Source organism: Cnephaeus nilssonii, assembly GCF_951640355.1.
Source record: "Cnephaeus nilssonii genome assembly, chromosome: 11".
NCBI lineage: Eukaryota > Metazoa > Chordata > Mammalia > Chiroptera > Vespertilionidae > Cnephaeus > Cnephaeus nilssonii.
Window position 1 is genome coordinate 32,478,486 of NC_137082.1, and position 26,977 is coordinate 32,505,462.

The 26,977-nt window shown below is 51.4% G+C and overlaps 1 protein-coding gene across 4 annotated transcripts; it reads left to right on the plus strand.

The window, feature by feature from the left end:
• Nucleotides 1-695: 695 nt before the first annotated feature.
• Nucleotides 696-6,172, plus strand: SRXN1 (sulfiredoxin 1). 4 transcript variants are annotated; one of them, XM_079783979.1, is made up of 3 exons: nt 696-909; nt 1,210-1,254; nt 3,897-6,172. In XM_079783979.1, the coding sequence occupies exons 1-3, from the start codon at nt 700-702 to the stop codon at nt 4,098-4,100; spliced, it is 459 nt and encodes a 152-aa protein (XP_079640105.1). In that variant the 5' UTR covers nt 696-699; the 3' UTR covers nt 4,101-6,172. The 4 variants fall into 4 exon arrangements, with proteins under 4 accessions (XP_079640105.1, XP_079640106.1, XP_079640107.1 ...); XM_079783980.1 differs by having other exon boundaries at nt 696-882; XM_079783981.1 differs by lacking the exon at nt 1,210-1,254.
• The last annotated feature ends 20,805 nt before the right edge of the window (nt 6,173-26,977 follow it).

A 26,977-nucleotide genomic window follows, 5' to 3' on the forward strand; every position in this document is an offset into this window, starting at 1 on the left:
GCGGAGGGGTAGAGAGCGCACCCTAGAGCCAGCCTGCCTGGGTTTGAACCCTACTTCAGCCACTTCCTAGACAAGTCACTGTGCCTCAGTTTTCTCATCTGTGAAAAGGGGATAATAATCATACCTCCCTTGCAGGATTGTTTTGAGATTTAAGTAAGTTGTTACACATGCAAAGTGCTTAGAACAGTGTCTGACACAGCACCAGATTCGTAATTTTACTGTTGCCTGTATTATCACTCGAGGGGTTATAGGGTTCCGACCGCCAGACGGCCAAGTACTGTGGGTTTTGCCGACTCATCCTGATCCCACAGGTCCGGCCACCACTCCCCCTTGTCCCCGCCCCGGACCCCGCAGGCCTGAGTCACCGCGGGCAGTGACTCACCCGCGCTCTCCCGCCCCACGACCTGCAGACTCACCCTGAGTCAGACAGTCTGGGCGCTTCCACTCCCGGGACTCCAAAGGGCGGAGGGGAGCCGGCGAGGCGCCCCCCAGCGGAGAGCCAGACCCCCCGCGGGTTCCGCGGCGCCCAGCGAGCGGAGCCGAAGTCGGGTTTCGGGACGCCGGGACGGGGCCGGACCACCGAGGGGCCGGGGGAGAAAGGCACCCTGGCCCGGGCCCCCCTCCCGCCCGCGGGAATGGTACGGCCCGGGCCGAGTTAAAGGTCTGGATGGGGGAGGCGGCCAGGCGAGCGGCGGTGCGATGGGGCTGCGCGCGGGAGGAGCGCTGGGTAGGGCCGGGGCGGGCCGGGGGGCGCCCGAAGGACCCGGGCCCAGCGGCGGCGCGCAGGGTGGCAGTATCCACTCGGGCTGCATCGCCGCGGTGCACAACGTGCCCCTGCGTGTGCTCATCCGGCCGCTGCCGTCTGTGCTGGACCCGGCCAAGGTACAGAGCCTGGTGGACACGATCCGGGTGAGGCCCCGGGGACACCGGCCGGAGGGAGGGCGCCGGAGGAGGCAGGTCGCTCTGGACGCTAGAGGGGGCTGGTTCCTGGCTCCTTCCGATCACTGCCTTTGCTGTGTGACCTTGAGCAACTGGCTGGGACTCCCTGAGCCTCGGTCTGCTCCCTTGGGCAAGTCGGGGATTGATGAAATGATTCAAGTAACGATCGCCAACAAATAGCACTTCGCAGGGGCCCAGGAGCAGCTTTAAGTGCCTCAGCTTCTTCATGCCAACAGAATGCGTTAGATACTTCTGTTGTTCCTTTTACAGATGAGGAAACTGAGGCACAGGAGGATTTTAAGCAACTTTTTCAAGGTCAGAGCCTGGTCACCACACTATGTATTCCCTTAAGCTGAGTTATTTCTCCATGAAGCACTTCTGTCCACCTGAGATTATATTACACATTTATTTGTGGGTGTTTTGTTGTCTGTCTGTTCCACCTCCTGTGAACTCCACAAGAGCAGGGACCATTCCCAGCACGCTGCCTGGCTGTTGCTGAAGGACTAGTCCCGCATGCTGTCTGTCACCCTGGGCCTTTGCACAGGCTTTTTACCCTGCCAGGGAAACTCTTCCATCTCCTCTTTATTACTTCTAACTCCTCCATCTTCCTGCTTCAGGGTCACTGTCTTCCCTGACAGTCCCTGCTGGGTTAGAGGCCTCCTGTGGGCCCCTAGCCACCTGCATGCCCACCAGCAGAGTTCTGATCCCACTGGGTTTTAATGGGCTGTTTAGACACCTGTCTTCCTCGTTAGAACCATATGCTCGGTGAGGGCGAGAACCAGACCTGTCTTTGCTGACCATAGGTATTTTCTGCTATGGCTACTATAACCAAGTACCAGGAACTTGGTGGCTTAAAACAATACAGACTGGTTATTCTATAGTTAGAAATCCAAGAGTGTCTAGGGGAGAATCCATTTCCTTGCCTGTCCCAGCTTTTAGAGGCCACCACATTCCCTGGCTCGTGGCATCGAGGCTCCATCTTCAAAGCTGGCAACATCAGACCTCCTCTTCTGCCAGAATAATCTCCCGTGTCAAGGTCCTTAATTGCCTCTGCCAAGACCCTTATGCCATATAAGGTAACATATTCACAGGCTCCAGGGATTAGGATGTGGACACTTTGGGGAGCTGTTATTCTGCCCATCCACCCACCATCCTGCCGCTAGCACCCGGCATGGCTGCCCCTGGTGAGGGCTGCACTGCCAGGCAGCCTGTGCTCTGCGCTCTGCATCAGCTTCTCGGCTTTCCGCGGCAGCCCTGTAGAGTGTCTCACTCCCCTTGTACCAATGCTCAGCTGCTCCTTGGAGGAGCTGAGATCCAAATTCAGGTTTGCCTGGTTCTAGAGCCCCAGCTTGTAATTGCTCGTAAGTTACTGCTTAATGATCATTTCTGGAATAAAAGGATAAATGAATCCATCAAAGCAGCATAATAAGAGAGAACCCATGGGCCAGTGACAGGAGGCCTCCCAGGCAGCTCACACTTATTAATGTGGTCTCCCCAGCGTGCTCTGCCCCCCACCCAGCCCTGCCTCAGGCTTTCTCCACTTAGAGGACCATCTACCCTTCAGCTGGCAGCAGGCTCGTAACAGGAAGTCAACTTGGATTCTTCTCTTTCTCTCCTTCTCACATTCACCCCTTCTGCCAGTTCCCTCAGATCTGCCCCTAAACGTGTCCCAAACTTGTCTACCTCTCCCTTTCCCCTCCACACCCTCACCCAGGGGTCCTGGCCAGGTAGCTCAGTTGCCTGGAGCTTTGCCCTGATGTGCCAAGGTTGTGGGTTCACTCCCTGGTCAGGGCACATACAAGAATCGACCAATGAATGCATAAATGAGATGAATGGAACAGCAAATCTATTTCTCTCTCTCTCTCTCTCTCTCTCTCTCTCTCTCTCTCTCTCTCTCCCTCCCTCCCTCCCTCCCTCCCTCCCTCTTTCCCTCTCTCCCTCTCTCCCTCTCTTGCTTTAAAAAAATAAAATAAAATTCTCCAGGGCCTACCCACTGCTCTTGGAAACAAGCCTGCGTGGTGGCTTCTGCTGACTTTTCTGAGCTCTTCTACTCCTCAGTGCCCCTTGAGTTTACTCTGGTCAGCTGGCAGTTTTGCCATTCCTCCAATGCAGTGAACTTGTTCCGGGCCTTTTGCACTGGCTGTTTCCTCTCCCTGGAATGATCTTCCCCCACATTTTTTATTGAGCGCTTTCCGTGTGCCACGCATTGTTTGAAGTGCTTTATATTAACTCATGGAACCCACCAGCTCTGTGAAATGAGTATGTTTTCTTCATCTCCGTTTGATAGATAGGGCAACTTAGGCACAAAGAGATTAGAGTCCAAGGTCATACAGCAGGTAAGTAGGAGAGCTGAGATTTGAACCTGGAAATCAGGCTCTTACGCTAAACTATTCCACTTCTCTATCTTTCCAGGGGGACTTCTCTATGTTCAGTTCTCGGCTCCATTGTCACCTCAGAGAGGCCGTGTGGGCCCCCATCCCTGTCATGTCAACCTGTATGACTGCATTCATAGCATCTCTCACTCTAACACTCCTTCATTTCAGTTGTCCCAGTAGACAGACCCATGAAGGCAAGGGCTGTGTCTGTCTCATTCCGGGTGTACCTTATTCCCAGAGTCTAGAACAGTGCCATGTAGATATATAGTGTGTTTGTAAGTATGTGTAGGTATATATGCATGTGGTGTGTTGATAAATGTTTAACAACCTGGTTTCTAGGGAGGGAAAGCCCTGATTTGTAGTATCTGCCCACTTCCCTGGTGTAAATACTCTCACCATGGCTGAATTTCAAGTTACTAAGGTGATGTCAACAAACTTCCTGAATATTTGGCAGTGTTTCTCACAAGCTAGCATGAACCAGTGTGCGCACCCTGTAGGAACTCAACACAGGTTAACAAAGTCTGCTTTGCAAACTGTCAAGCATTGTTCCATGTTCATTTGCCCTGTGCCCTTTCTCTCCAGGAGAACCCAGACAGCATCCCCCCCATTGATGTCCTCTGGATCAAAGGAGCCCAGGGTGGTGACTACTTCTACTCCTTCGGGGGCTGCCACCGTTACGCAGCTTACCAGCAGCTACAGCGAGAGACCATCCCTGCCAAGCTTGTCCAGTCCACCATCTCAGACCTAAGGGTGTACCTGGGTTCTTCCACGCCGGACTTGCAATAGCAGGCTCTTTGGCACCTGCCACACTCCTGAAAGCCCAGAAGAAGATATACCTGGTTTCCTGTGGGCTGGGCTGTGCAGAAGGTGTAGCAGGGGAGCATTCCCTTTGCGCCTGGAGGGAGGAGGGTCTGACTCTAAGCACCCTCTTTGCTAGCTACAAGACCTTGGACTCACTCCTGAATGGCATGGGACCCAGGTCCCACCGCTGTGAAAATGGGTCATGTCTTTGCTTTTGAGGGATTATTAAGAGGATGAAACGAGAAAGGAGACGGGTTTGGAGAACCGCGTGTGGCTGGCTCCACATTCCCAAGGACAAGGATCCTTCTGCATTTTTGTCTTTGTATATCCTATTATGTGGAATACAGTTAGCTGTCAGTAAAGGAAAACCTAGGTTAACAAAGAAAGGTTTGTTTTTCACATAGCATCAATTTTGGGGGCAGATGACTAACGGTATTGCTTTAACAACTCAGCGAAGGTAGGCCACACATCTCGGTGGTCCTTTCAGTCTTTCCCTCGTTGCTTGTGACTTCATGGTCACAAGATGGCTGCTTTACCTCTAGGAATCATGGGTATATTCAAGGAGGAAAGTAGTGGGGGAGAAGGAAGGGCTGAGCCAGCTGGGCCTGTCAACTTCTGTCATAAAGTCAGACCTTTTTCAGAGGCCTTTGTCCTGCTCTCTGCCCTGCATAGTTCCACTTAGGTCTCCTGGGGCCAAATCAGCTACCATTGCTACCCCAAAATGCAAAGAAAGCTAAGACAGCAGGAAACAGAATTGTCACAATTGAGTAGACCAGTCATATCCCATCTCCTGCGACTGGCACACTGCCTCCTGAAGCAAAATCGGAATCCCACTACAAAGAGAGAAATGAGTAATTGTATCAGCTAGTCTCTGCTGTGTAACATACCATCCCCAAACTTAGCAGCTAAAAACAAGTCGTTTATTTACCCACAATTCTGTGGGTTGGCAGTTTGGACTGGGTATAATCTGGACAGTTCCGATGTCGCCTAGGGTCATCCCCAGGACTGCTTGCAATCAGCTGTCATCTCAGATGGATCAAGGATAGTCTAACGCACTTGTCTGTCAGTTGGCGGGCTGTTGGCTAGGTGACCAGTTCTCCTCTATGTGGCCTCTCCAGCAGGCTAGCTCAAGCTTAATCACCTGATGGCCTCAGGATTCCAAGAGAATGGGAATAGGAGCTGTGAGGCTTCTTGAGTTCTCTGCCCAGAATTGGTATATCTGCTAAGTTTTTTTTTGGTCAGAACAAATCCTAAGGCTAGCCCAGATTCAAGGCGTGGGGAAACCGACTATTCCTCTTAGAGAAACTGAAAATAATTTGTGGCGTTTTTCATCTCTCACAAATTATTTGCATAGGCAAATAGCAGTGTTTCTCTCTCACTCTCTTGCACACGGCATCTCTGCCCTGGCTGAAGTCACTAAGACATTGTCCTGGGCCTTAAATCTCAGGGAAGAGGTGATAGGGCAGGGTGGATTTCTCCCAGGGCTGGGCTCACTCTACTAGGGACGTTTCATTATCTGCGCTGGTGGGAGGGGGTAGGTCAGGTGGGACATTGCAGAGGGGCTCCTGGGGGGGTGGGAAGGCAGAGGAAGGGTGTAGAGTGAGGTAGGCCTCGCTCTCCCTGCCTGCCTTAGGGAGCTGGTTTGGACCAACAGATCTTGGTCACTTGGCATTTTCAAGTCTCAGTTTCCCAAGCCCAGTAATGAAGACAATAGCGTTCCCACCCATTCCCTGTCCCAGGGAAAGATACTAAGGTGAGCAATAGAATTTAAAAAGAATGTAGTCCTAAGTGCAGTGTGATAGCCTGGATTGAATCTTGGAACAACAACAACAAAAAAGGACATTAGTGGAAACCCTGGAACTCTAAACAAGGCCTGGATTTTGGTTAATAATAACACACCAATGTCAATCTCTTAGCTGTAACAACTTAGTACCATGTAAGATGTTGACGCTGGGGTTGGCTGGGAATGCTCAGTACTATCTTGGCAACTTTTCTGTAAATCGAAAATCATTCCAAAATAAAAGTTTATTTAATAAAAAGAGGAGTGAACTACTTTAGGCCAGTGGTTCAGTTCTCAAACTGGTTTGTTAAAACAGAGTTTTTAATTCAGTAGGTCTGGGGTGGGACCTGAGAATTTGCTTTTCTAACAAGTTCCCAGGTGCTGCTGCTGCGGCTGTTCAGGGACCACAAGCTGGGAATCACTGATCTAGGCTGCATCATGGTGACACCCCCTGAACCCCCACTGGGCTGACTTCTAGGGGATCTGTGTTCTAGGGCCAGCTTGTGCACGCATTTCACTGTGACATTGGCCAAGCCCTTCCCTGGGGCTTTTTTCCAAGCTGTCAAATGGACTGTCTATCCCTAAGGTTGGTAGCAAGGGTCAGGATGGTAGCAAGGATCAGGAATCTATAGATATGATTTGTAGACTCTGCTGCCGTGAGGTGCCACCATTTCACGTGAGTAATGAATGATCTTCTGCAACCATTGACTAGGGTGACAGAATGGTTGCCCCTTCCTGAAAGGGCTTTTTCTTCTGGCAGATAAGATTCAAGCAGGCAACGCTAGGGGAAACCTAGTTGCTCAGTGGAGAGAGCTGCACTTCCCTCTTGCGCCAGCAGGTGGCGATGCTTTCCGGCCTGACGGAGCCAGCCAGGCCTCTAGCCGGCAGAGCTATGGGAATGGGGTGGGTGGAGGGGCCTGGCTGAGAGGAGGCCCAGGGAAGCAGGGGTTCAGGCATGAGTAGGAGACTCAGCTGGGAGTCTGTAGTTTCAGATTGTCCTTATTCTGACCGCTCTTGCCTTGTGTCCTTGCACACATCACGATGTCTGGGGATGCTGAGCCAGCTGGTCTCAGGCTCAGCAAAGGTGGCACCTCCTCCAAGAAGCTTCCCAATTCTCTAGGCTGAGCTACGTGTCTCTTCTGGGCTCCCCTGATCCAACAGTGTGTCCTCTCCCCAAACAAACCACTGCCCCCAGGAGCCTGGGTTCAATGACAGGCAGTGTGTAGGGACCCTTTAGTCCCCTCACGGCCCTGGAGCCAACCCTCTTCACCGTGGTAGATTTAAACACTTTTTAAACAAGTTACAAGTTATATGTGAGTATATTCACCTTTAAATCACTGAGATATTAAAATGCTGAGTAATTAAATATTTAAAAATTTAAATATTAGAGGGAATCTGAAGTCCACCATGAGGCCTAGTGTTGGTTGTCCCTTTGCCTCCCTCGCTGGGACGATTGCCTTCATTGATTTGGCATGTACCCTTCCAGAACCTTTCCTAACTTTGTAGTAGTGCTAGTGTGTGCGAGTAAAGAACGCTTTTCTTTTATACATTGTTTTGCAGATTGCATTTCTTCCCTGTCAGTGCGCCCTAGCCATCTACCTCACTGGGTCTTTGTTCTCCCTGAGTCTCTCTCATTCTGGTCACTTCCTCAGAGGGGCCTTCCCTGACCACAGTGCCTAAAACCGCCCCTCCCCCATCCTTCTATCACCTTACTCCGTTTTATTTTCTTCTTGGCCTTTATCACACTCCTTGAAATCACCTTCTGTGTCTGCTTATGACTATCTCACCCACTCAAATGTAACTTCTTGAGACAGGACCTGATCTGTCTTGTTGATCCCTGTAGGCCCATTGCCAAAACAATGGGTAGTGCATAGTAAGTGTTCAATAAATACCCGTTGAATGGATAAATTCCATGTAGGTTTAGCTTATTCTTTTCATTGCTGCATGGCATTCCAGGGTTTGAATACAACAATGTATTCGTCATTGTCCTGTCCATGGGCATTTACGGGTTTACAGTTATTTTGCTGCTGTGAACACCTTCATCCATCACTCTCTGTGCTCTCTCGCCTGTACACCTAGGAGTGGACAGTCTGGCCAGCATGTAGCTCAATTTGCAGCTTCCAAGGTACCAGTCAATTGCTCACCAGAATGGCTGTTCCAAGTCCTCTCCCTCCAGCAGAGTTTGGGGGCTGCTTTCCTTCCCTACATTCCAGGCAGTACTTCTTCTTAGCCTTTTTAGGGTCATGAAGACCGTTGAGAATCCTAGGAAAGCCATGAGCCCTTTCCCCAGAAATACACACACACACACACACACACACACACACACACACACACACACACACACATACTTGGGGCAATTTCTGGGGCTCCCTGGACTTGATGGCCTCGCCCCCCTCCCCCCCTGGGGGGGACCCTGTAGCGAGTGTTTAGAAGCCTAATCATTTCATGATATGGATGGAAACGCTGAAGCACATGCTGATGGGGTGTGAGTGAATTAATAAATGGGACCTGGTTTTATGGGAGGTGGAGGAAAGTGTTCAGACCCAGATCTGTCTCCAGTAAGAAAAACACACAACCATCTATCAGGGGGCAGGGAAAGGGGTTCTAGCCCTGCTCTACCCTGGAACAGCCCCCCACCATGGTCTTCAAGGACTCCCAGGACTCAGGGCTGATAGCTCTCAGCTCTGGCAAAGGGCAGCCCAAGTCTGGCATCCAGGGTCAAAGCCGGGAACCAGGAAGCCTCTGACTCCCCTGGGCCTGGCACAGGGATTGTGTGCTACAGACCACATTTGCTTCCTGAGTCAGACCCAGCCTTTGGAGTTTGAGTCCCGACTGTGGCACTTCCATGGAACAGGAAGGTGGGGAGTGCTCGTTACAGAGACTCACCGTCATCATCATCACCATCACCATCACCATCACCATCATCATCGCTTCCATCCTGACACCACAGTCTTGAGAGGTGGGCCGGGCAGAAGTGACCTTTCCTGGGGGACAGATGGACGAACCGCGGCCGCTAGCGGAGCAGCGACCTGCCGCAGAGCCCCTGGGAGAGCAGCCCGGCTCAGGGCCGCACACACCGCCCCCGCCGCCCCTTCCCCGGGCCTGACCCCCGGCGCTGCCTGACAGATGACCTCAGCTGCCGCCAATCCATTGGTTCCAGCCCCGGGGGGAGCGCAGAACAAAGCGCGCTTTGTGGCGGGGCCGTCCCCTCGCCCGGCGCGTCCGCCGCCGGGACCCCCTCCGGAACTCCGGGCGACGCCCCCGGCCGACAGCCGTGTAATGTCTTCCAGGCCGCGCAGCTCCTGCCTGAGCCCAGCCGCCCGCCGCCCGCGGGGGGCTCCCCGGCCGCCCAAGCCCCCGCGGGGCCCCCCAGGCGGCGGGATCCGGGGCGCCCCCGCAGGAGGTTGCGCTGGCTGCCCGCCTGCCCCAGCGGAGGGAGCGAGCGGCAGGGGGAATGCGGACCCGGTCCCGCGGGGAGCCCGGCAGGTGCGGCCACCTGACAGCCCGGTGCTCACCCGAGCGCTGCCACGTGGGGTGGAAGACACTGTTCCTGCTGACGGTGTGGTCCCTGCCCCTGTTGTCTTGGCTGTGACCGTGGCGATCAGTGTGTGACTTGGTGGAGCGAGGGGGAGGCTCTGTGAAGAAGACCTGGGTGTGAATCTTGGCGTTGCCACCTGCCGGCTGTAGGCCCTGGTGAGCGTGCCCCTGGGAACAACAGCAACAGAAACCAGCGTTTCCTGCGCACCTGCTGCGTGCCAGACACTAAGTGCTTGCAGGTGAACTCATTCAGGCCTCCCAGCCTTAGGGGCGGGTGCTGGCGTTGTACAGGGGAGAGCTGCGGCTCCAGCTGTCCTGAGCACACGTCCTCCTCTCTGGGCCTGTGTCCTTGTCTGTAAGATAGACACAAGCACAGCCACTTCCCCCAGGCTGGTCGCCCTCATGCGTCTTACATCTTCCCAGGTGAGGACACAGGGACTGGGAGCAGGTCCCGGCTTGCCCAGGGACACCCAGCGTGGCTCTGCACCTCTGCACCCAGGGCCCTCTGTCTTTTGAGGACGCTCCGAGGCTCCTGTGGCCATGGCTCCCATCGGGCTCTTAGGGGAGAGAGGAGGAGGAGGAGGCTCTGCCTGCAGCTGGAAACCTTTCCCCTGAGAGGGAAGCTTCACCATCCTGTTGTGCCTGTTAGGGTTGGTGGGGTGAGGGCAGGAGGAGAGAGAAGCCATGCCCAGAGAGGGGACCAAGGGGCCACAGAGAGGGCTGGGCAGGGCTGGGAGTGTCTGCCGCCACCACCCCACCCTCCACACACCCACACACCTCCCTTGATGTTCACTTTGTAAATTGCTACCGGGCATCTACTGTGTGCCAGGCACTGTACCAGACACTGGGGCTATCAGAGTACAAAGCAGCTATAATGTCTTCTTGACATTCACTCAGGGGCGAGAGGCAGGAAACACACACACAAAATGTGTATAAAATGTAAAATATAATATCCCGTGATGGGTGCCATAAGGGAAAGAGAGAGAATGAGACAGGAATTACCGATTTCATGAAGGTGGTTGGGCCTCTCTGAGGAGAAAGCATTGATCTGAGCAGAGAGGAAAGAAGCCACATGGATTTTAGAAGGAAGTGTGTTTCAAGCAGAAGGAACAGCGCATGCAAAAGCCCTGAGGTGGGAGCCTGCTTGGAGTGTCCAGGAAACAGTGTCCGTGTGGTGGGGCAGCCTGGATAGGACAAGGGCCGGGGCTGGCAGGTGATGAGGCAGGAGAGGTGGGCACTCAACTTGGGAGGGGCCTTGTAGGTGGTGAGGACCTTGCCTTTTCCTCCAGCTGACCTGGGAACAGGTGAGGCTGCTGGGTGGAGAGGGATAGGCAGGGGTGAAGGGGGAGGCTGCCGCGCTCACCAAGGCCCAGGTGACAGATGGTAGATTGGACCAGAGTGGTGAACAGTGATCAGAATCCAGATGTAATTTGAAGAGGGAGCTCCCGAATTTTCTAGTGGATGGAACTGGATCTGAGGGATGACAGAAAGGGAAGACCCCAATGACCCCCAGATTTGGGAGTCCACCAGAACCTTCACAGTAGGACCCCAGTTCCCCAAGAACACAGTGAGAAAGTGAGCTTAGAAAAAAATTTCTAAAAGTCCCATCGAGATCCTCCTTCACAATTTGGGCCACTTTTTGGGATAGGAGGGCTTGGAATCAACTTCAGGGACCATGGTTTTTGAATCATTAAATCCATCTGCTTTTGTGTTGCTTAAATTAAAAAATGTGAAAGGAAACTTGAGATAGCCAGCCTAAGTGGAAAGTCAGTATCATGTGGCATAAGTAAATGTAGCTGTTAATGTAAACAACGTAAACATAACCCTGTTCCCAACTTCCTCCAGATCTGGCTCAGGGGGGCTCTCTCTTGGTAGCAAACGTTTGAGAAACCCACCCTCTCCAACCCAGGACTCTCTCCTGGCAGGAGTCAGGATCATCTTGTTCTCTGTGTCCTCACCCTTTTTTCATTTTTATTTAAGAAACACAAAGCATTTATGATAGTATTTAAACGCTTTCCAAATATAAAGTCATTGGATGCTCACAACAACCCCATGAGGTTATTATCCCCACTTTGCAGATGAGAAAACTGAGACTCAGAGAGATGAAATCCCTTGCCCATGGTCACACAGCAGGGATGAGGCAGAGCCAAGATTCAAACAGTCAGGCATATCATTGAAGGCATATCACTTTCACTTGGGAAGTGCCAAACTATTGGAACGAGAAGGGCCTTCAGTAAGTATTTACTGAGTTTCTACTAAAGTTTAAGTAATATCAAATCACCCCTTGCTTAAGGATCAAGTTTAGAAAACAATTCCAGGCTCCTCATCACCAATGCCCTGAATGACCTGCCCTTCCCCAGCTCATCCCACTCCCGCCAGGCTGGTTGCCTCTCAGATCCCAAATGCTCTCTGACCTCAGGGCCTTTGCACGGGCTCTTGCCTCTGCTAGAATGCCCTTCCTCTGGTTCTTCTGGCTCCTTCACATTCTCCAGGGCTCAGCTCAATGTCAGTTCCTTAGGCTTCTCCTGCTTCCTCATCCCTCCCATGGTCTTCCCACTCTTCTTACCCTGTTTTTTCCTTCATGGCATATAATTGTATTTTTAAAAAATATATGTTTTATTGATTTCAGAGAGGAAGGGAGAGGGAGAGAGAGATGAAACATCAATGATGAGAATCATTGATCGGCTGCCTCCTGCACGCCCCCTGCTGGGCATTGAGCCCGAAACCCCGGGCATGTGCCCTTGACCAGAATCAAAACCCAGGGCCCTTCAGTTCGCAGGCCGACGCTCTAGCTACTGAGCCAAACCGGCTAGGGCATAACTGTATTCCTTATTTGCCTGTATAGTTGTTCTTTGTCCTGCTGCCTCACCATGACGTAAGCTCTGTGGACAGAGCAGCTAAGCATCTGGGATGAAGCGCCCACAGAAGGGGCTGTCCCCAGGTAGGGGAGCACCTGTGTCTGTGGGGCTGCAGAGGGCAGGGGGTCACGAGGAAGACGAACTTCACACGAGGAACGGTCTTCCACACAGTCCTAGTGATCAGACAATGGGAAGGACTATGTCATGGGGTAGTGAGGACCCTATCACAGGGGTTATGTAAGCCGAGATGCGACAACCCTGGATCAGGACCACCCAATGTGTGGGATGGACTCAGTACCATACACGCGGTAGATAGTCATTGACTTGCTCATTTACCCATTTGTTCATTCGATCTGTCTCCTGTCTATCCATTTTTCATTGACTCTGTGTTTCCCAAATTTACTGTGTAGTAGACAACCTCATAACTTTGGTCACACCCTCATGGCATCTGCACTTAATATCTTAAGAACATAAATGTGTATAACATCTTAAGTCAGCTTACATAACTTTTATGAGGTTTAATTTACATACAATAAAATACACCTATTTAAAGTGTACAGTGCAATATATTTTGAAAAATATACACACCCACATAACGACCACCTCAATCAATACAGAGAACATTTCCATCACCTGCCACAAGTGTCCTTGTGCCCCTTTTAGTCAGGCCCCCATCACTACCCTAGTCCCCCCAAAAAATCACTTTATCGGAAAGTGCCAAACACACATCCAGGACCAGTTTGCAATCCCCCAGCAATACCCAAACATACATGAAGAATCGGAATCTCTTATCACAACTAAAAAGTAACTGACCGAGATAAAAAGTGGAAACAAAATAATATTCTCAGATTCTAGGTGGATACCATTGTCGATAGAAACTCTGAGCCCAAGACCAGCTTTTTCCAAATTAGAAAAAGAAAGAAGAGAAAGAGAAGCCCCCCGATATTAGAAAGGTGTTATTGGCATCATCGGAGACTTTCTGCTTAGCCTATTGGGAGGACTGGGAGATATTGAAAAAAGAATGACTTTCTCACTTTGGATTTGCTGTTATTTAATGCAGTCTCCCCCTCAGTATCCCCTATTGGTTCCGGGACCCCTGCAGACACCCAGATCCTCAGATGCCCACGTCCTTTAAATAAAATGGCATAGTATTTGCATATAGCCTGCAGGCATCCTCCCATATCATCTCTGGATTACTTATAATTTCCTAATACAATGTAAATGCTACGTAAATATAGGGTGTCCCCCCAAAAAATGTATACATACTTTAATAGCTGTTAGCTCTTACATTTTGAAAATGAGATATATTTTAATAAACACTGCCTTTATAATTATTCAAAGTGTGTATACATTTTTGGGGACACCCTCTAGTTGTATTGTTTAGGGATCAGCTTTCTTGAATTAGTTTAAATCTGCATTTGGTCGAACCTGTGGATGCAGGACCCATCAATATAGACTGTTCCTTGTTGCTATTCGCCCACATCATCTTTTGTCCACTTCCCATCCTCACCCCAGTGATGCAGGTTCCACAGGGCAGCACCTCGTCTCCTCTAACATCCACCCACTCATTCATTCATTCACATGACAAGTGTTTATTAGCAGCTACTCTGGGCCGGCTGCTGGAGCTAGAGAGAAAAACTACATTCTGGTCACTATGTCAGTTTTGAGAGGGGCATAGTGCCTGGCACATAGTAGACTCTGAACAAGTATCTGCTGAATGGGTTGCTGGGACATGAAAGACACAAATGCCATTGTCCTCCCTGATACTCTAAGCTGTTGCTCTAACAAAGTCTGCCTGGAGCAATGAAGGAAGGCTTCCCTGAGGAGGTGGCCTTTGAGCAGACACTTGACCACCCCCTTGCACTCCTTATTCTCCTCTCATTTGACAGATGGGGAAATGGAGGCACACAGAAGTAAAGTGACTTGCTCAAGGCTGCATAGGAAAAAGAGAGGGAAGTGAGAGATGGGTAGAACCCAGGACTTAGGGCCCCAGCTTGCCATTCCTCCAAGGGCTGGGCCAGGTCCAGACCAGCAGGCAGCAGAGCCGGCCTGGGGAGCGAGCTCCTAGGCCCTGAGTCTGGAATCCATTTGCTCTGGCCAGCAATGTTTTCCCAGGGAGAAGCAGGAGGCCCTGGCCCTGCCCCTCCCGGCCCCACCCGACCACCACCACCATCTGCTCCCTATTTATTTATTTATACTTAAGTCTCACCTCCCAACCCTGCCGGGGGCACCAAACAAACCGGCATCCCTGCAGAGAGGGGAGTGGGGGAGAGGGCGCTCAGCCTGTAGCCAGGGAAGCCCAGGTCTGAGAGCTCCTTCGCACGGCTACCCCTGCAGGGCCAGCAGGGTGACTGGGCTCCATCCCCCAGGGGACTTCCGGCTGTTGACCTCTCTGTGCCCGCGCCTCCTCATCTGTAAAATGGGGTTAATAATAGTAGACACCTCCTGGGGTTGGTAGTGAGGATTTAGGAAAGTGCTTTGGACAGCGTCTGGCCCAGACAGGCTCAACAAGTGTTTCCGTTGTACTGTGTGACCTTGAGCAACACCCTACCCTTCTCTGACTTACTCCTTTGTTTCTACAGCGGCCAGCTCACCACAAGACCTAAGGGGCTCCACGCCTGATGTCCTAGGCTTTACAAGGAGCTACAACCCCTCTCTCCTCCCCAGGGCCCTTTCCCTTGGCCCTGGCCTAGGATGGATAATTGATGCCTGGCCCCTGCCTCCAGTCGATACTGCCCTCCTACCACCTCCTAATCTGCAGGGAAGGCCAAACTACACCTTCCCTGCCCCACAGGAGGCCTGGGAATCCCTCACCTCGGCTCCCTGAATTGCCACCCCCTGGAAGGCTGGCGCTGGAAGGTGCTGATGTGCTGCCGGTACAAATGCCAGGAAACCAGGCCCAGCTGCTCATTCATGATGATTAGCTTGGGGTCCCTCAGCTGGGAAGGAGGTGCAGGGGCCCAGGCTGCTCCCGGCCTTTGTTCTGGGGCCACCTCCACAGGCACAGCCCTCCTCCTCCCTGGCTGCAGTGGATAGACCGTGTGCACACACTGCTCCCCAAATTGACCCTGCCTCTGCCCCCCGCTCCCTCTGTCTGAGCCTTCCCCCGCCCCTGGTCTGAATCTGCACCCTCTCCCATCTGAAACCCATCCTCCCTCTGTTCCGCCAGCTCCCTCTGCCCCCAGCCTCTCAGAGACACTGTCACCCTCACCAAGCCCGTCTATCTCACGGAATCCCTGTTCCCTTTGGTGCTCACCTCTCCTTCGAGCCCCCTCTCCCCTCACTGAGCCCCATTCCTGTACCCCCAATCCCTCTCTCTGAGCAGACTGCCCAGCCTGCCTCCCCTTCTGAGCCTATCCCGCCCCAACCCCCTACCCTCTCACACGCCACACGGTGCTCAGGTTCCCGCTGGAGATGCACATGCCGTCTAAAGGCCTTAGGGATGGGGGTCACAGGGCATCCAGGCAGACCCCTCCGTTTTGGGGACCACACTGTCCTGCAGAAGCCTTTGGGAACAGATTTCTGGAAGGAGAAGGGAGGCAGAGCTGAGGGCTACCTCGAGAGGGAGTGAGCACCCATCACCTGAGGCCCAGGGACAGCCCCTCCCCCCCCCCCCCAAGACGTTAAGTGCAAGTTGAAGGTCGTCTGCCAGCAGACAACTCAGCAGCCAGGTGCCTGTTCCAGGAGTCAACAGGCCCGACCCCAATTGCTTCTGAGGCGGATGAGTTGGGGGAAACAGCGGGGGGGGCGGGGGTGGTAAGGCAGCTTCCCTAACCAGAGAGGGACCTAGGGAGTTTTAGGAGGCCACGGTGCAGGCGCGCCTCCCTGCCTGCTGGACCCATGTGAAGCGTGACCCCTCCTCATGTCCCAGGAACAGCTCGGGAGGAGCTCTCATCTGCCTGACTCACAGGAGGGCCGGGGCCGTGCTCTCACCAGGCAGGGCTGACTGTATCCCAGCCTCTCTCTGCCACATCCCGAAGCCTCCCAGGCCAGGGAGGGAGGAGAGGACGGGCGAGCCCCACCCCCGTGAGAGGAAGCTGGGGGAGCAAAAGCTCCAAGGAGGGCGGGGGTGGCAGGAAAGGGGGAGAGGAGGCAGGTGTCTGTGGGATCCTCTATCCTCGCCCTCCTCAGCCCTCTACCCCCCACCCAAGTGGGCCCCTCACCCCGCCACCCCACTCTCATCTGGCCTCCATGTGCTTGGCCTGCACCTGAATACACACTCCCCAACGATCTGTCTTGGGCTGTCAGAGGATCAATGGGGCTCCCAAGGCCTGGCCCAGCAGGAAGCTGCAGGGAAGTCCCGAACAAGAGCTGGAGAGCTACGAAGAGGACCCGGGTGGGGGGGCGAGGAGAAGCCAGGCTGGGACAGAGCCATGAGCCTGGGTCTGGCATCTTGTTGGGGAAGGCCCCAGGAAGGCCTGGCTCCCCAGTGGTGAAATCTGGTGGGGTCCCAGGCTGGTTCCCAGGTCTGTTTGCCTTCCAAGTTTGGGGACCAGCTCCTTCCCCGCTCTGGGCTCCTCATTAGTGAATGTGAAGGGGTTGCATCTCAGGCGGATATAAGGTTCTCTAATCAGCAAGAGATCTCTCTTTATGGGCAAATAGAAAATGGTCTCCAAGCTGTTCAGTGCAAGTTGAAGGTCTTCTCCTCTATACCTTATAGTGGCCACCAAGACGCCTCTCAGAGGCTGAATCTAAAGTCACCCAAAATTGATCAAAGGTTTTACTCTGCAGATGAGAAAACCGAGGCCAAAGTAAGGAAGCTATAGTCTCAGCCATTCCTAGTACAATTTTTGTTGAGGGCCTTCTGTGTTCCAGGCCCTCTGCTAGGTGTGTGAGCGGGGAGAGACTGGGGAGAAAACCCACTACTACCCCTGCCCTCATGGGACTTATTCTCCAGCTCAAGAAAAGAAACAGATAACTAAATATTGACCAAGCATAGCAGGTGCTGGAAGGAAAAATAGAGGGAGTACCAATAGAGACCCACTTTGGGGGACCATTAGGGACAGAAAGCCTGTTAGCTAGAAGAGGTGGTCAGGGATGTGATAATCTGAGACTTCAAAAAGGCTTTGTCATGTAAAAAAAGATTAGAGGGCGACTGGATGTTATCAGCACTGTTGTTTGTAATCGCAAAACCCAGGAATGACCCAAATGTTCATCAACATGGAGTTCTAGGTAATATATTGTGGCAGACTGATGCAACGGAATACTATGCAGCCGTGAAAAAGAACTGCAGCTGCATGCCTCAACACAGATGGATCTCCAAAGCACACTGTGAGGGGATAACAGCAAGTGAAATAGGATACATATCATAAACACAACCATATGTCATATCTCATGAGAATTTCTCTGTGCTTTTAAGAATGAAATACAGTCCTATATATTGTATAAGGATTTATATGTGTGCAGTAAAAGTTAAAACATTCATGGGAATAATAAATATCAGGATAGTGGTTTCTTCAGCATAGAGAAGGGAACTGTTATTAGGGGGATACTAGGGGCCTCCGCATTAGCGATCTATCCTGTGTAACAAGTAACCCCACAGCATGGTGTTTAAAAGCAACAACAGTCATTCGTTAGATCTCACCGTTTTGGGGGATCAGGGGTTTGGGAGTGGGTTAGCTGGGGGGTTCTGGTCCTCAGGAGGTTACATTCAGTGTCAACTGGGGCTGCAGACATCTGAAGGCCTGACCAGGGCTGAGGTAGCCTCTGTATGTGGCCTGGGTTCCACCACATGGTGACTGGATTCCGAATGTGAGCACCGAGAGACAGACATCTGGGCAGAAGCTCTATCCTTTTTATGACCTGGCCTCAAACATCACTCCGCCACAGTCCCTTCGTCAGAAGCGCGTCACTAAGCCCCCAGCCCACACTCAGAGGCGGAGGGGAACAGACGCTGCCTCTTGAAGAAAGGAGTGTCAAAGACTTTGTGGACATATTTTTAAACCACGACACCGTCAATTGGGTTTGAAAAGTTTTCTTTCTTAAAGTGGGTGGTGAGAACATAATATATTATTCTCTGTATTTCTTTATGTGTTTAGAAGCACAGCAGGAGAAGGGAAGTGGGGAAGCTGAGCAGCGGTGAGTGAGGGGCAGCCGAGGAAGGCAGGGGGTGGGGGGGCAGTGCCCAAATCACTCAAGGTCTCGCCGGCCAAGATCACATCGTGGGTAGAGCAGAGTCAGAGCCCACGAGCAAGGCAGGGTGGGCTCTGCTTCCCCTCCGAGTCCCAGCACCTGGCGTTAGCCTGGCCTGGAGGAAGCCCCAAAGTTGGTGGCAATTCTTTCTCTGAACACCACTCCCAGGTACCCGCTCTTCTGGTCTCCCATCCACTCCTGTCCCCTGATACCTGGTTCATTTCCCCAGAAGCCCCCACTTATGTTAGTTTCAGGGATATTCCTCCATAGAAATACCCCTTGTTTAGAAACTTATATGCAAATACATACACTTTTATTATACACACCCTTCTACACCATTTCCCCCCTTATCTATACACTTTGGAGATTCTTCCATATTTGTACCTTCTTTTTCATAGCTTCATAGTACTTCATTATGAGGACATGCTGTAATTGTTTCCACCAACCCCTGACTTATAGACATTTATCTTATTTGCCTTTGGAATTACTTTTTGAACTTCAAATGTAGAGTTGAGTTAAAAACAACTCCTCAGTTCATAGCAGATTCTCATTGTTGACCCCTGTGTGTGCACGTGTGCTCTCTCTCTCAGGCACGTGAGCACATGTGTGCACACGCGCGCGCGCACACACACACACACACACACACACACACACACACTGTTTTATTTTTCTCTCTCTGTTTCATTTATCTCATTTCCCCTTCCCATTTTATGTACCTCTGTAGACCCATTCTGATGGATTCCATGTGTGTTCTTTGATATGTTAGCCTTCTTGGAGGACATAACATGATTGTATATGTATTGTTGCTTTTTGTGTATGCGTTTTAAATTTATTTTTGCTCTAGTGCTCATTTCCTGTTTAATGTGCATTGGGATTGTGGCTCAAACTGTGGCCCCTAGAACTCCTTGGTTTGCATCTACTTCATTTTCCTCTCTAGTACCCCAGCGATGGGCACCTGGGTGATCTCTAAGTCTCTGCCATCACAGCAGCACTGCCATGTCCTACTCTGGGCTCTAAGAGAATTTTCCTGCACAAACAGTCAAGAGTACGATTGCTGGGTCATGAGCTACGTGTGTTTTGGTTATATTTTGCACCACAATAAATTACCCTCAAGTTAGAGGTTAAACAACCATTTTGTTTGCCATTTTGTAGTTAGGAATTCAGAAAGGGCTCAGCTGGGTGGCTCATCTCTGAACCATGTGGTGTCAACTGAGACAGCCAAGGCTGGAGGTTCCCTTCCAAGATGGCTGGCTTCTTCATTCATATCTGCAGCCTTGATGCACCTAGGCCTCCCCACAACACACATACACGCGCACACAGAGCATTCCATCCTAGAGGACACCTCCCCACGGCTAAAAGGACTTCTTCACAGCATGGCAGTCTCAGGATGGTTGAACTTCTTTCATGGCTAGCTTCTCCCAAGCAACCATTCAAAGAAAGAGGACGTGGAAGCTGCTAGTTTTTTAAGACCTGGGCCTAGAAACTGACACAGCGTCACTTCTGCCATAGTCATTGGTTAAAGCAGTCCCGGGGTAGCCCAGATTCAGAGAACAGATACATAGACTCACCTCTCAATGGGAGGAATGCCAGAGAATTGGCGGCCATGTTTTATACACTCTGATATATATCTTTTAACTTGACAGCTTGCTCTCCAGATGGCAGCTCCAATCCCCACTCCCCCAGCACTATCTCCACATCTCCACCCACACTTAGCTCTATGCAGCCTCTTCAGTTCTCCCTTTACACAGAAATAACGGTTCTCGTATATGGGTCATTTCACCCATGTGCCAGTATAATGTAGGCTACGCCCCAGAAGCAGACATGCTAGGTCAAATGGTACACGCACTTGCAATTTTGACAGATAGTGCCAACCCTTCAATAATCCCCGAGCTCCATCTCTTCATCCAGAATCTGAGTACTTCTCACTACCTCTACTCACACACACCCCCTTACAAGCCACCCTCCTTCCTGGGTCCCCAGCTTCTGCCATAGTCCATTCTCCACGTGCAGCCAGAGGGATCCCCGTAAAACCTAAGTCAGGGTCTGTCACCCCTCTGCTCAAGCCCATGATGATCTCTCCTATTACTCAGTGTAAAGCATTTTTTGTGATGGCTCTGAAGCCCAGTGTATCTAACCTCATTCCTTCTTCCCTCCCCTTCTCTGTCCCACCCTGGGCTCCAGGCAGGAGTTTAAACCCACCAGACACACTCCCGTCTCAGGACCTCTACATGTAACCTTTCCTCTTTCCGAAATGCTCTCTCCTGAGGTGTCCCCATGGCTTGTTCTTACTTCGTCTGGGCCTGAAATCAAGCACCAGTCCTCCCCACTCAGGCTCTACTTCTTACCCTGCTTTGATTCCTTTGTAACATTTCTTCTCCCAACATTCGATGTATCAAGCTGTATATTTGCTTCTTGTATGTCTCCTCTCCAGATTACAAGGGCAGGGCAGAGGGACTGGGTCCGACTTGTTTGTTGCAAATTCTCGGCACCTCCATAGCACCTGGCATTAAGTAGAGGCTCTACAAATATACCTTGAATGTTTGTGGAATTCAATCACCCACCATAGAGATTGTGCCACTCTGCACTGCGCCAGCAATATGTGTGTGGACCTTAATAACTTGAATTAACCTTCACACACTGCCAGATTCATATCCTTTAAGTTCACCCTTCCCCTGCTCAAGGACCTCAGGGACTCCCTATTATCATGTTTGGTACATCTCAACTGTACCAAAGTACAGTTCTTCATACCAGGGCCAAGTGTTTCCCCAGTTCTGTGGGAAAAATTTCATGGGTGACGTTTTCTCCATGTTAAGTTTTCCCCTTAACCAGTTTTTTTTTACAGAGAGGAAGGGAGAGGGAGAGAGAGTTAGAAACATCGATGAGAGAGAAACATCGATCAGCTGCCTCCTGCACAACCCCCACTGGGGATGTGCCCGCAACCAAGGTACATGCCCTTGACCGGAATTGAACCTGGGACCTTTCAGTCTGCAGGCCGATGCTCTATCCACTGAGCCAAACCTGTCAGGGCTGTACTGGCTTTTCCCTTATCCAGTTTTTTTAGATTATTGGTATGGACTCCCAGTTAACTAAAAAAAAAAAAAAAAAAAATCATTAAGGGATAAGAGGGCTCCTGGGCTCCCAGATGATTTCTCAATAACAATTTATTCTCTGCCATTATTAGAATAATTACCATCAATAACAGCTGACCACTATGGCAGGTTTACTGGGTGCTAAGAGTGTCCTCTGCATTCTAAATCTCTCAACAACCCTAGGAAGTTAGTGACTCACATCAACCCCAGTTCACGGGCAGAGACCTAGCTCAGTGGCAGAGCTGGGATTTGGTCCTATGCCTCTACCCGATAGTGGGTGGCTGGAACCCCTCTGTTAGACAAGGACTTTCATGCCATTAATTCCTTCAACTTTACAGTCACACCTTGAAGTCCATACTCCTATCGTTCCCATTTGCTGACAAGAAAAGTAAGGCGCAGCGCCCTGCTCAAGGCTGCACAAAGCTCTTTGCAGTCAATCTGCCCTGCCTCACCTCCCCTGGCAGTATCCAGGATGTCACAGCTTGAACGACCGATTTACAGCGCAGGAAGGAGCAAGTCAAGGCCTCGGGGGCGCTGGGCAGGGTTCTCAGGCAGTTGCCCAGAGATCCTGTTTACTGGCAGGGCCGGAGGCAAACCAGACCAGGAAGGAGGGAGGCCCTGCGAGAGGCCTGCCCCACGTTTGCATCTTCAAAGCCTTGCCCTTGTGCTCTCCCATCCTCAGGGCTCCCCAGAGGGGTAGCGAGCTGTCATTTCCATGGAAAGTCCTCCAACCCTGGCTACAGTGGCTCAACCCTAGCCTCTCCACTCCAGCCCTTTCCTGACCCTCATCTGCTTCCTCATCCAGACAGCCCCATGCCTGGGCTCCTGCAGCTCATTCATTCATTCATTCATTCAGCAAATCAGCAGTGAGTGGTTTTAGGCACTGGGGATACATTCAAGAATAAACATGATCCATGCCTTATTAGTTGATATTCTGGGGTAGGAAAAAGTCAATAAATAAAAACACACTGAGTAAAATGTATGTTAGGCAGCTATAAGGGCCCTGGCAAAATAAAAAATAGAGAAAGGTAAGTGGTTTGGGAGGGGAAAGGAAGGTCATGGTGTAAAACAGGGTGGGCAGGGCCTCAGTGGGAAGAGGACATTTGAGCAGATATGTGAACAGGATGAAGAAGGGAACCAGCAACACCTGGAAGAGGAGTGCTCCAGGCAATGGAGCACTGCCCACAGCAAGTGCAAAGGTCCTGAGGCCGAGCTGTGTGTGGTATATGAGGAGTAGCAAGGAAGCCAGTATGGCTGGAGAGGGGTCAGTAGGGGAAAAGGTAGAAGATAGGAGAGGGGGGTAATAGGGTGGGAGAGAAGGCAGATCACATAGGGCCTGGGGGTCATTGTAAGAATTTGGCTGTTGCTCTGAGTGAGCTGGGAGCCAAGGGAGGGTTTGGACCAAAGGAGGGACATGGTCTGGCTTGCACATTATGGGGCTTCTCTGGTTGCTGTGGAGAGCACACGGCACAGAGGAAAGGGGGGAACCAGGGAGCCCTGTGAGGAGACTGTTACAAGAATCCTGGCAAGAAACCTAGCCAGTTTGGCTCAGTGGATAGAACCTCGGCCTTCGGACTCAGGGGTCCCAGGTTCGATTCCGGTCAAGGGCATGTACCTTGGTTGCGGGCACATCCCCAGTAGGGGGTGTGCAGGAGGCAGCTGATTGATGTTTCTCTCTCATAGATGTTTCTAACTCTCTCTCCTTCTCCCTTCCTCTCTGTAAGAAATCAATAAAATATTTAAAAAAAAAAAAAAAAAAGAATCCTGGCAAGAAATGAAGGTGATTTGCCCAGGCTGGTAGCCGTGTTTCAGTTACTGTTTGTGTGCCATAAACTACCCCAAATTTCAGTGGCTTGAAGGAACAACTATTTTCTTATGCTCATGAACTCCGCCCCGGCATGGTGGGGCTGGCTTGTCTCTGCCGCCTGGTGTCTTGAGCCTCAGCTGGGAAGACTCCAGGCTGGATTTGGATCAGTAGCTGAAGACTAGAAGCATCTCCAGGCCCCTGGACCGGGATGACTTGAAGACCAGGACTGCCAGCAGGAGCGCCTACACATGACTCTAGAGTCTAGAACCCACATGGCCTAGCTTCCTCGAAGTATGCGGTCTCAGCGCACTTAGACTCGTTACAGGGCAGCTCGGGGCTTCAGGACCCCGTGTTCCCGTGAGCCGGGTGGATGCTGCATCCCCTTTAGACCCAGCCTCAGAGGTCACCCAGAGTCACTCTGCCACAAAGCAGTCACAGACCTACCCAGACGCGAGTGGGAGGAACACGGGGCCACGTTCTAAAACTGCCCCACCCTTAGCATCTTCAAATGGAAGGTATCTTGCATTGGCTGATGCAGGAGGACCAGGGAGGGATCAGAAGTGGCTCTGCTCACCCAGGCTCACAGTCCAGTGACTGAAACAGGGATCTTCCAGGGGTGTGGGCGGCCGGAGAGGAGGCCCAGCCTGGCGTGGTGGCCAGTCAGGGCAGGCTTCCTGGAGGGGATCATGCTGAGCTGAGTCTTAACGAGTGAGGGGTCAGTCAAGAGACAGGGAAGAGACCATCCCAGGACAAGGAGAATTAGGAATGCTCACCCTGGGAGGCCGGGGAGTGAGCGCTTGCGAGGTGGATTCTGGCACCGGCGGTCTGGGTTTGAATCCTGCCCTCCCCTGCTAGTGGCCAACCTCGGGCAGGCCGCCTCACCTTCGCGAGCCTCGGTTTATTGTAAAACAGGAGTGATCATCATTGCACTGCCTCCCCGGGAGGGAAGGCACGCCAGGTGCCTGCAAGATAGAGAGAACCTCCAACATTCACCTCTGACCAGGCAATCACAGGTGGTGGCCATCTCAGGGTGCTCAGATGAGAAAACAGGCAGAGACCTGCCCAGAGCCACGGAACACAGGAGGGGAGGACCTGAATCACCCCCATTCACCTGCCCCATTGCCCCTCGCCGTCTTCTCTCATTCCGTGCCCCACAAGTTCATTTGGGGAGGGGGTGTCACTTCTTCCTTGCACATGCCCCCATCCGAAAAATCCCATGAAGCCTCCAGAGGGGATCGCCTGGCCCAGAGGTGGGGCCTTGAGGACAGGGGTGGTCTGTGCCTCGACAAGGGCTCCCCGCTGCCTGCCTGCCCCACGTCCCGTTCAGCAGGAATTCCTCAGTTCAGCATGGAGTTCCGGTGGATTTTATGGGCCAGCCACAGCAGACACACGGAGAAGAAAAACATCCCTCTGGAGCCCTGCTCAGCTCTCAGAATCTGATTTCCGCTCAGCCGGAAGGAGGCTGAGCTGCTTTAACCCTCTGTGGGAGGGACCAGGGGTCTGATTGTAGATCCTCCTAGCTCCCTGTCCTGCCTGCCCACCACACAGGCTCCCTTCCTTCCCCAGTGGCTCCTACTCTGCCCCCACCCACCCCAGGGCTCAGCCTCCCCCTCCCTTTACTGCCTCAAAGGCTCCAGACCCTTTGGAATCATCAGCAAAGTATGTGTGTATACTGTGTGCCAGGCATCTTATAAACCTGGGCTCATGGGCAATCATGGGGGCAAGGTGGGAAAAAACATGGGCATGGGGCTCAGACAGAAATGGGCCTGAGCCCGGCCAGTGTGGCTTAGGGGTTGAGTATCAATCTATGAACCAGGAGGTCATGACTCAATTCCCAGCCAGGGCACATGCCGGGGTCAATCCCCAGTAGGGAGCATGCAGAGGCAGCTGATCAATGATTCTCTCTCATCATTGATGTTTCTATCTCTCTCTCCCTCTCTGAAATCAATAATGATAATAATATATATACATAGATATTATTGTTGTTTTTTAAAAATGAAAAAATGCTGTAGTTTGTAAGATCTTGGGCAAAGTCCCTTAACCTGGCTGGTTCTGAGTTTCCTCATCTGTAAAATGGGCTTAATAATTGGCTCTATCTCATAGGATTGCTGTAGAGTCAACAAGATCAGATATGTAAAGTGCTTAGCATGTAGCCCTTGACAAATAATAGTTGTTGCTACTATTATTACTATAGTAGTCACCCCTTATGTGAGGGGGTACCTTACAAGACCACCAGTGGATGCCTGAAACCGAGATAGTACTATTTTTTTCCTATACATATTTACCTTTTTACTTATAGGAAGCACTCTGGTCTTCTCTGGCATATCCAAACTGCCAGCATCACTACTCTTGCACGTTGGGGCCAAGTAAAATAAGGGCTACTTGGTCACAAGCACTATGAAACCGCGACAGTGGGTCTGATCACCAAGACAGCTACTAAGTGACTAAAGCGTGGGGAATGTAGACGCTGGAGACGCTGGAGAAAGGCCTGACTCACGTCCCGGATGGGACAAAGCAGGATATTGAGAATTTCATCACCCTACTCATAATGGTGTGCAATTTAAAACTTACAAATACTTGACTTCTGGAATTTTCCCTTTAGCATGTTCAGATGGCAGTTGACTAGAGTAACTGAAACTGCAGGAGGTGAAACCCAGATAAGGGGGACGACTGTACTCCTTTCCACCACAGACCTGACTGGGAAGGCATCATCACCCACATGTTACAAATGAGAAAAGGAACTGCTTTATGCCTTTACCTGCTGTATGACTCCCTTCCTCCAATAGCCATCAAGACGGTGAGACCTGAACTTATTAAATAAATACAGTCAATTCTTATAACTCGCAGGTTCCCTATTTGCGAATTTGCCTACTCGCTAAAATTTATTTGTAACGCCAGACAAACACTTGCCAGTGCTTCCACCGGTTTGTGCAGAGATGGACATTTTGAGTCTCCGGACATGCATGTTCCCAGCTGAGGTGGATCGAGCTGACATCCTGCCTTCTTGTTGCTGCTCTCAGAGTGTAAACAAGTGTTCTTTTTGTGGCCTATTTAGTGCCACACTTCAGGAATGTTTGTGCTTTTTGTTGATGAAAATGGCCCTCAAGCATAGTGCTGAGTGCAGTCTAGTGTTCCTAAGCTCAAGAAGGCTGGGATGCCCTGGCCAGGGTGGCTCAGTTGATTGGGCATCATCCTGCACACCTAAAAGTTGCCAGTTAGGTTCCCTGTCAGGACACATGCTGGGTTTCAGGCTCGATCCCCAGTAGGGGGCGTGCAGGAGGCAGCCAATTGATATTTTGCTCACACATCAATGTTTCTCTTTCCCTCCCTCTCCCTTCCTCTCTCTCTCTAAAAAAATCAATAAAAACATTTTTCAAAAAAGAAGGCTTGTGATGCACCTGATGGGGAAAATATGAGTGTCGATGAACTTTGTTCAGGTGTGTGTTGCCACATTGTTGGCCATGAGCTCAATGTTCACGAATCAACAACTTATATCCAAAAGGTGTCTTTAAACAGAAACACACATAAAACAAGGCTGTGTATTGATCGCTTGAAAAAATGTTGTGACCAGAGGCTCATAGGAAACTAATTCTGTATTTTCCCCAGGAGCAATGGGTCAGTATTTGCTAATTCGATGGTTGCAGTGGCTTTACAGAACA